Genomic DNA, 10,380 nt, shown 5'->3' with positions numbered 1-10,380 from the left:
AGGAAGGAGCGTGTTCCTGTGAAGCCACAAACCCGCAATCCAGCTGATGACAAAACAAAGTACCCAGACAGGTAAAACTGACTTGGAGAATTTTGCTCACTGAGCCACATTCTTAGTGCACTGAGAGACTTTTTTTTTGTTACCGAGTCTGAGTTAAAGGGAGTGTATTATTTATTTCCTCTGTAGGGTGATTCCTGAGACAAAGCAAGAAATTTCTAACATCTCCCTGGAATTCAGATCTGATTTTAGAAGTGGTTTTGTTTGCCTTTGACTAATTCAATATTAATAGATCTCCTGACTGTAGGTGCAGAGTCTTTGAAAACAAACCAATAAAATCCATGTAACCTTTACAAGTTGAAGATTGATGCAGCCATTACTCTACTTGCTTTGAAGGCTTGATTTAGAAGATTTAAAAAAAAAAAAACCAACCAAACCTCTGAAGGGAAAACCTGCCTCAGTAAATAGCTTCCATTGTTTTAGTACCTCACAATTTGGTATCATTAGTCTGAATTGGGTAAAACCTACCTAAAACTCACAGTCCATTGAGATGTATAGCTAGTTAAAACTGCCTACCAAAAGTTTCCCACTCTTCTTGCTATTTTAGCTAGCTATGTAGTTATCACACCATAAAAATCAAACTAGCAAAATAGTACTGAATATTAAGATGTTTCAGAGGTGGAAACTTGCTTACTGGTATTAAACAATGAAAGGCTGACTTCACAATTAGGGTTATAGAGAGATGCAGAGGATAATTAGCAATGCCTGAAAAAGGAAATTGCTTGCAAATTCATCTCAGGTTTCCATAAAACACTGCGTACTAGATTTCTACTTAAGCTGTTGTATTGGTCTTCAGACTGTTCAAGAGAAATTAAGCTGGAGAATTGGTTCTGTTCCTCAGCTGCATGAAAACTTAAAACTTCTATAACATATATAATAATACAGGTGGGCAGATCCAGTATGTTCTTTTTGCAGGAACAGTATTTGCCAGGAAACTTTTACACAATGAAATAAATACCTGCTTGTCCGAGATGTGCTGGCTCACAACATTACTGCAATCTATTTAAATGTATTTTTAATTACAGCCAGATTCTGAAGTGCATTAAAACTACTTTGCCATCACCTATGGTGTAAGATTGAGTACCTTAATTACAGTAGCTTTCTGAACAAAGTTTTGAGCTGAAAACCTCTGTACATGTTCTATGATCTTCTGCTAAAGTGACATAGAACAGGAAATAAAAGACACCTGCCAAAGTCGTGGCAAGAACAGCAGAAGAAGCGAAGAGAAAGCATCGTAATACTATAATGCTGTTTCCTGAGCTCTTTACCTGAAAGACATGGAATATTTAAACAGTGATTAAAGGATTTATGATGTCCTACAGTGAGGTCTGCCAGTAAACTCAGGCTTGGCTCATGTTGATTGACAGATCACAGGCACAGGTTGTACTTAAATGCTTAAAACTTCCAGAAATCCCAGTAATCATTGTTCTCACTTACTTACAGAAACTGCTATGTGCAAAGTGGACTACATCTAGCAGTACAGACTGCTTGACAGGAGAATCCATATTCTTATCTGATTTGACGATTAGCTATCAATTAAAGTCCTTCTGTGACTTTAACTGTTAATATTACAAATTGAAGTGGAAAGCCAATTTTGGTTTTCCTGCCTGATTTTAAAAAGTCTTAAGCAAGACAGACAGACTCAGTGCCTGGCACAATTAGAATGATAACAAAACTGTACAGTATCCATTAAAATGCATTTATTTATTTTAATTCAAAGGTTTAACAACTATTTGCCCAGTGATCTGGACTTAGGGCACAACAACAAAAAAGAACATCAGACCAAAATACAAAAACAAGTACACAAATTACCCCTTATTTGTAAATGTTACCTCATAACCAAGTTTTAGCACATTAAAAAGTTTACAAAATTCATAACACTCTTACAAATTATTCAGAACTAACAGCATATGTGGCAGTTGAGCCTCTCCACATCCATCCTTGCCCTTGCCGTACCATTCTGCGCCTGGATAACACCATGGTTGAACTAGAGGGTAGGGGAACTGGAGCTGCACGTTTCCAAAGACTGCTGTGTGCTTCAGACCAGTGCCTGAGCAACTCCAGCTCCCTGGCACAGTCTGGTTGGCGAGAGGGGTGTGGGTACGCTCGCTGTTCTGCCTGCTGCGTCCTCTGCAGCATTGAGATAATGACTCAGTAAATGCAGAAATAATTTAAAAAAAGTACAAAATTGACCCTGAAGAAAAAATAAAATCATTTAAAAAAACAGCTTGGCTTTGACTAAGTTACACTAAAAGCTGCAAGACAGATTTACAGCAATATCACTTTTGAGTACGAGATCACAAAAATCAACAGATTTGTTGAGTCTTGTCACTGTAAAAATGAAAACATCAAAGTTGACCTGTCTGCCTGCAGAAACCTTTCGCCTCCTAGCAGGGCTGACATGCCCTCTTCCTAGTTTTTGGCTTTTTCAGAGCTTTGTTAACTATTAGGACTAATTTAATTGCTAGGAATCCACCTCTAGTGAAACAATTGCAACAGTGAGGAAAAACAGCACGTCTATATTTTCCATTAGCTATAGATGCATAGAAAACAAATGCCTGTGGTGTTTAGATGCAAGACTTAGGACATAAAAAGTACAGTAATTTAACAGTTGCAAATAGCCATTCCTGAAAGAAAAACTAAACTGGGCTTTACAAAAATGATATCAAATATACAGAAATATCAAAACCCTGATTGTGGCCAGAAACAGATGGATAAATCTACAATGAGGTACTCTATAATCTTAAGGTATGCAAATGGACTGACTTCCTTGCTTATAAGCAGCATTTGTCAAGCCCTAAGAAGCTGAACCGAAACCAAGTAGAGCAGTGTGTTCATAGACTGTGGCGTTTCATTGATTTATACAAGTACGGTCAAGAGCTGTTAATTTTCATCCTTCAAAAGAAACAAGATGCAAATTCTTCTTTGGTGCTTAAATAGGAGGAAGTTAAACAAATAGATACAGCTCAAACACTGCGTACAGTGTCTGAATCCTTGAAAAATAGCACTGCATGTATCCTGGACAGCTAAAGCCTTGGCACAATAATCTCAATATTCACAGGCTGAATTGCCAGATGTTGTGGTGGGTGTTGAAATTCTACTAGCTCGCTTTTCTGCTTTAGAGGGCTACTTACTCTGAGGCTGCATAAACAAACCAATCGGTAAACAAGTTTATTGTAGTTACTAATGCTTCATTTATGTGCACATTGGGAGGTAAATTTAGACAGTCATTCCCTGGCAGTAAAAGCAATCAATTTCATTTTTCCGTGTTTATTTTGTTTGAAGTGCCTACAGTACTAGAAATTAGGAGAGTAGAAGGCTCTGGTCAGACACCTTAATACATACCAACTTCTCCGTGAAGTCTAGGCATTGGCACTGCACAAGAATTTTTTCTGGTATTGTGCCTGACTTGCTAGTGGACAGCAAATCAGTCCACTTCAGGGTGAGATTTTACAGTCGGCTTAAGCTGCTGCTGAAAGGAATAGTCTGTCTGGCTATCTGGTTCCCCTCCTGCTCTGCCCCATAGCTATTGCTAATGTTTTCATAACTCTTAGTACTGTGACAAAAGATTTAGGAACATTTGACCAGGGAGGACTCAGACTACCCTTTCAATTGTACATTGCACTGCTGCAATGTAAAAACTCATCACCAGGTACTGGGCAACAGCTTCAAGTTATCTTGACATAGATCATGTGCATAATACCACAGGAGAGAATGTCAATTAGCTTTCAAGAATAGCAGTATAGTTTTGTTCTTTAATTTCCAGCATAAATAAGTATAAAAGCAACCAAAGAAATCATCCATATAGCATAACTGCCTATGAAAAAAACCAATCAGGGAAAAGAAAATTGGCCTCTGCCAGGGCAGAGAATAAAGAACTCCTATGGAGATTAAATATTCGTCTTTCTTACCCAGTCAGACCAATATCCTGCACATTGAACAAGCTGTCTGATGCGTATTCCAAACATACCAGAGACAGCTGAGGAATAAAGGATGGGAAGTTCAATGACGTTAGCTTCAGAAGTCCATTCCCCTTCTGCTCCCACTCTGACCTGTTCTTCACCTTCGGTGAAGCTTGTGTCTCAGCTATGCTGATACTGTTTCTTGTGGTGCCATACCATAAACCAAAATGAAATAGTACATTTAAAAAGCCTTCCAAAAGGGCAAGGGGAGGGAGGGGATAATTTAACTTTGGGGCCCCTCACTACAAGAAAGACATTGAGCTGCTGGAGTGAGCGTGTCCAGAGAAGGGCAACGAATCTGGTGAAGGGTCTAGAGCACAAGTCTTACGAGGAACGGCTGAGGGAACTGGGGTTGTTCAGCCTGGAGAAAAGGAGGCTGAGGGGAGCCCTTATCGCTCTCTACAACTACCTGAAAGGAGGTTGTAATGAGGTAGATGTCAGTCTCTTCTCCCAAGTAACAAGCGACAGGACAAGAGGAAATGGGCTCAAGTTGCACCAGGGGAGGTTTAGATTTGGTATTCGGAAAAATTTCTTCACCAAAAGGGTTGCCAAGCACTGGGACAGGCTGCCCAGGAAGTGGTGGAGTCACCATCCCTGGAGGTATTTAAAAGACATGTAGACATGGTGCTTAGGGATGTGGTTTAGTGATGGACTTGGCAGTGTTAGGTTTATGGTTGGACTCCATCATCTTAAGGATCTTTTCCAACCTGAATGATTCTGTTCTATCTCAGCCAGCTTCACTGATACTGTACAACAACCAAAGAAGCAACAGCTTACCGTCAAACAAAAGGTGAAGGTTCCACTGCCTTCCTTCCCACCTGACTCCAATTGCACCATTCAACTCTTTTACAGCAGCTCCAATACCTCTAAAATCCTTACTGGGTGTAGTAGTTGGTTTACCTCCCTGCTTTTTTGCCGAATTTCCTTCTTCAGTTAGCCATTTTAGCAACTTAAATTGGTACAGAAGAATTCAACAAGCTCCAGAACCTGCACAGGTAAGGTTTGGAAGGGGAATATAAGTGTCCCATTGGTTTTGATGAGCAGTTCTGTCAGCATACTCCATGTTCTGAAATTATGCCTGAAATTTCTACCATGACTCAAAACAACTGGACCAGCATAACAGAGAAAAAGCATGAGTCACAGCACAGTGACAGAAACAGACTTCTGTGGTACAGGGTGGGAGGGAAGGCAGGAGCAATCACTTACAGTGACTCTGCTATCAAAGTGAATGGTACAAGTGGTACGACTACACCAAGAATGCTTTCATCCAAATTGCCCCGGGGACTTCCCTCAGGTAGCTATATTTAACATTGCCATTCCTGCTACTGAATTTTAAGTCAGTCAGAAGAGCTCACAAACTTTGCCTACAAAGCAAACAGCCTGCACTGAGACACCTGAGCTTATTTAAATGCTCCTGCAGTCTTAATTGACCAGAGGCAGTCAATGGTGGCAAATAGCAGCTGTTTTATACTTGTTTAGAATGCCCTGAAGCATATGACTATAGATAGGAAATGTTGTAGTTAAAAAAAAAAAAAAAAAAAAAAGCCTGCTACTTTCATGTAGCTCAGAAATTTTCCCAGTAGCTACAATATTCTGAAGAAAAAATAAAGAAACAGGAAAGATTCTTAAAAAAACAAAACGTCAGTGAAGATAAGCAAATAATAATGTGAAATAGTATTTGCAAAATTTGGCTAAAATAATTCTATTGTAATACCAAACATTCCTTCTAAACAGGACTGAATTCAACATAAGGCATTTTGCCAAATTCTTAAGTAAATAAATAAACCATGATACACTTGACACTAACTATGGGGAGGGAAGAATCACTGTAGATTTCATTCAGCTATTCATAGGAGATGAAGTACATTAATAGGCTTTAACATCCAGCACTGCATCTTAGCATCTCCCAGCAACATCCTGTATTTCACCATGAAATACTGAATCTGCTGAAATAAACAGCAAGAATTTCTATCACTTCAGCAGCTAATTAAGTGGTCTTTCACAGACAGATTCAGGCCTTCAGTACCAACGCCTTCATTCTTTAGGCCCCACTCCACAAATACTTAAGTAACATATGCCCAGCTTTACTGAGGCAGCAGTGAGACTACTTGATGAAATTCATTATGTACTTAGACATTTGCAGGATCAACAACTGACAGTTAACTCCGTATGCTGGCAGTTCTTATTACCAGGTGCTTAGCTTTCTCAAGCTGAATTCTGATGAAAAACACAAGGAGCCATACAGTCTGTATAACTAAGACTAGCTATACATGTTTGATGGATAGTTTAGGTATATGTCACATGTTCTCAAGTTGTGAGAGTACAGTATATTTATTATGTATATATATACACACAGCAAGACATGGAAGAAAGCCAGAAACCAGTGTGTAAATTAGAATGTGGGACTATATTTTGGATTGAGGTGTACTTTTTTTTTAATTATATGGAATAAAAAATATTCGAAGTAGCCACTGGTGCCCTCTCCAATGAAAATTTTTCTTTTTTAAGGAAAAAAAAAAAAAGTCAACCACTTCTCATTCTTACTTTGCCTTCTTGAGGTATAAATGACTGTACCTTAACTTCAGAACATATCTTCAGGTGATCCAGCTGGAGGAGGTATGGTTTTGTTTTATCTTACAAGTCACAGCTTTGACAACACAATGAATCTATAAATTGCAACAAACTTTTGTACAACAAAATTCCTACAGCCCTGAAAGACAACAGTCTGCATAATAGACTCACAGTTAACTACCTGGAGGAACACACTCAAGATTTCCCATCATTCTGCCCACCAGTTTCTCCTCTAGCCTTGGAAAATTTGAACAGGTACACACAGTTTACTATTTATCATTCTGCCTATCTACATCCTGTTGTCCAAAAGACATGTTGACAGGAAGATTTAGTCATACTAGTAAACTGGAACACTTTCTGCTCAGTAGAGGCCTACACTGATTTGACTTTTTATATCTGTATTTTAAATTCAGTATACAGAATGTATTAGAGCTGTAGAGAGAGAACATAGTTTCATTTTGTTTCTTCACTAACCACTCTACTGAGTGAAGATCAGTGTAGAACACAGAGGAGGAATGTTTCAAAATCTAGTAAGTAAAAAAGGAAAACTGATGTTTATGTTGGACATTGTATCTCCACTCCCTCTCCAATCTAAGCTAAGTGAAAAAACCATTTTTGTTCAAAGTCAGGTCAGAACAGTGGATGAAATACGTTATCATAGCTTATACATAACATAGTCTTTTGAAATTATTTCAACATGGTATTTTTCCACTCACTCAAATAAAAGCATAACCAAAGCATCAAGATCTGATGAGACTTCGCCAGATAGATATTTATCCACAGCAGCTTAGAAATCAAGTAGTTGATTAAAAAAAAAAATTTTTTTTTTAATGAGTTATTGTTCCCCAACATTTTCAACCAGCTTAAAGAAAATACAGTAGAACCTCACTGTTTTGCACTTACAACTGGGAGATTAAGTGTACATCATTTCACTGTGACCATTTTGCAACATTCAAGTGCTAAGAGTTAAGCCAGGATGATGTACTTCAACATGTGTTCTGTTCACATCACTGGAGTGTTGTAATTCAGCTTTATTTCCTATCCTATGATATAAGCATACTTCTATTTAATGGAAAATAAGTCAAAACGAGGTAGCATTGCCACTCTCTTTGCTGGAATGTGGACAGATCCTGGCCTAATTTTAAACGGTAGCTTAGCAAGATTCTACTGTAATCTACACAAAATGTATAAAACATGAACCTTTTCCAGAATAAGGCCACTAATTTTGCCATTGGCAATAGGCAGTGAGAAACAGCAGTTAAAAAAAACCTCACTTGATTATAGAGGTGTTTTTGAGGCAATAAACTGTGGGGAGAAGTATAAACACATTGTCGTCTCATCCCTCCTCTTTGTTTTCCAGTATAAGTATCTCTGCTTCCTGTATGTACTACATCGTGGGGAGAAATTTCAGTCTATTTTCTTAGCTGGGAGTCTAAGCAAGTCCATGCTACATTTAAAGATGGGGACAGCACTGTAAAACAGTAGGATTACAAGTTTCCCATGAGTCATGGTCATGACAGTCTGATGTCCAGATGCCCAGATTCGATACCAGGGCCCATAAAAAGGATCTGAGACGGCTGGGCACAACATGTTGTTCAAATTCACTTCTGTAACCTGAGAAAGTGACAACAAATTTATAAATTAACGGTATTTTTGTGTTGCACTGATTCAGACACCTAAAATGGTAATTTTGAAAATACCATAATAATCAAAAATGTTTAGGTGGCACTCCTTTGTTCAACACAAGTAGGGCAGCTTTCAGAAGGAAAGCAGGTCCAAATTCAGTTGTGCATTTAATAGATGGATTTATGCAGGTACATAATCAATTTATGAAATATTTTACCAATGCTTGTGAGATACGAGATACAAATGCGCATTAGAACATGCAATTAAAAATTTGCATGCAAGTAGTCTTACCCATATATATCGGGACGCTTTGAAAAACTAGTCAGTGTTTTTACTTTGAATGTACTTGCAAACTATCCATTTATTAACCTCTATTTACTTACCAATCCCAGAATCTGCAAGATGCTAAAATGATACACAAACATAAACCCCGTGGATAAAAGAGCCCACCAGAAATTGCAGAGTGGTTCTGGAGTGTAGATACCTTGAAAAGAAAGGAATACATTAGTATTCAGCTGAATTGCTGTGTCCATCAAACACTCATGAATAATCCTCTCTTCTGCTCTGTGGATGTTAGGGCATCTGGCTTTAGCTGATAACCTACTCAATACCATTATAGTAATTAATATTTGAGAGCCTTACTTCTTACCTGGAGCATCCTGATCAGTTTGTTCCCTCCTTCTGGTCCAGCAGTAAAATGTACAATATGTTACCTCATGAAGCTTGCCTATTTTTCACCAACACCAGTGATTTGTACCCCATTCTTCCTTCTACCACAGAAGTACTAAATGATTTTTAAATACAGTAATGGTATACAATGAATCTGTATAAAGTAGTCAATCCATTAACGACAGACTGTGCTTTTAAATGAAAACTGCTGTGGAGGTATTTTCAGATATACACTACAAACAATTTTATAATCAGTAGATATCACAGATACTGTAAAGTTTTTTTTCCCCTTCAAATGAAGTAGCAGATATCACATTATTCCTGGGTTCACCTTTCTCTCTCTCCTCCTGAAATTAGGTTTTGTCAATTTACTGACAAAACACAGTATCATGTGATCTATAATATACCAAGGCAATCAGATCTAATAAAATTACCCTTAGATACAAGACTGTTTCCGGAATTAAATATTCAAACATCATATGGTGAGAACAAAAACAGTTTACAGAGTTCTCAACACTCTTACTAACACACATAAAAATTTCAGTGTAAGATATGGGGAAAAAATACTATTTTCCTTATGAATTTAACAACTTAACCAAAAAAAGACAAAAAAAGATGCACCACGTGATGCTGCTCAGCTGCTATAAGAAGTTGTAGAGTTTCAGATGATTGTAAAAATATGCTGGCATTTTTCACCTGCCTTTGTCTGCTCTCTGATCCATTAGATATTATTAAGTATTGGAACATGTATCCAGTACTCAAAGGATAGCTTACAGCACAGAGTGCAATATTCATATTAGCCTTTGCTAGCTAGCACATTCAGTAATTACCAGGAAGTAATTACAGACTTCAGCATATACTGTGCAGGGCTACTGGGAACTAACTACACAGGCGTAGCTAGCTATGACAGAACTCACCAGACTAAAGCTGGTATGAGTATGCCTATGTATGGTCTCATACGTAGATAAAGGCAAATAACTGCTGTTAACTTGCTTTACGACACCACCGTATAATGGTACATCCTGTCTCAGGTTTAAAATCCCTAGAGCACTACTTTCTCAATCCCTGTTGCCCTTTTACAATTCTTTTCTGCATAGTTTTCTCCCATAGCTTGTACCCATCATGCCAGTTCAGATTGATTTTGCAGTAGCTAACTGAAATAATCTAATTTAGATATAATTTTGTGAATGTTACAATTTCAAAATTACCTACGCTTTATTGTCTAAACCTGTACCTCTATTCATTGTCCACTCAAAATAACATAGCTTCTCTCTTGCTAGTCAACAGAGATTAAGGAATTGATTGTATGCTTGAATGACAGCAGCACATATGCACTCCATATATCACTCACTGACTTTAATGAGCAGCAATATTAATGTAATTACCCGAGATACAACGGCACACCATGTTTCAGTAAGCAAGCTGTGACTTGGTGCAACCGTGATAAATATGAGCAGAGAAGCTACTCTGAAAGCATAAGGCAGCTAATAAGATT

General features: G+C 38.0%; 1 protein-coding gene across 1 annotated transcript in view; it reads right to left on the bottom strand.

Moving 5' to 3' along the window:
• Window positions 1-4,528: 4,528 nt before the first annotated feature.
• The window catches only part of TMEM164 (transmembrane protein 164), a 44,077-nt gene continuing 38,225 nt past the window's right edge, over window positions 4,529-10,380 (bottom strand). Inside the window, exons 6-7 of the mRNA XM_029997261.1 lie at window positions 8,600-8,700; window positions 4,529-8,204 (exon numbers count right to left, since the gene is read on the bottom strand). Of these exons, the coding sequence (XP_029853121.1) occupies window positions 7,998-8,204; window positions 8,600-8,700 (308 nt within the window). The 3' untranslated portion in view covers window positions 4,529-7,997. The remainder of the gene's footprint in view (window positions 8,205-8,599; window positions 8,701-10,380) is intronic.

The sequence above is a fragment of the Aquila chrysaetos genome, chromosome 21, assembly GCF_900496995.4.
Source record: "Aquila chrysaetos chrysaetos chromosome 21, bAquChr1.4, whole genome shotgun sequence".
NCBI lineage: Eukaryota > Metazoa > Chordata > Aves > Accipitriformes > Accipitridae > Aquila > Aquila chrysaetos.
The sequence above is the reverse complement of the archived record's forward strand: the minus strand, read 5'-3'. Positions and strand labels throughout refer to the sequence as shown.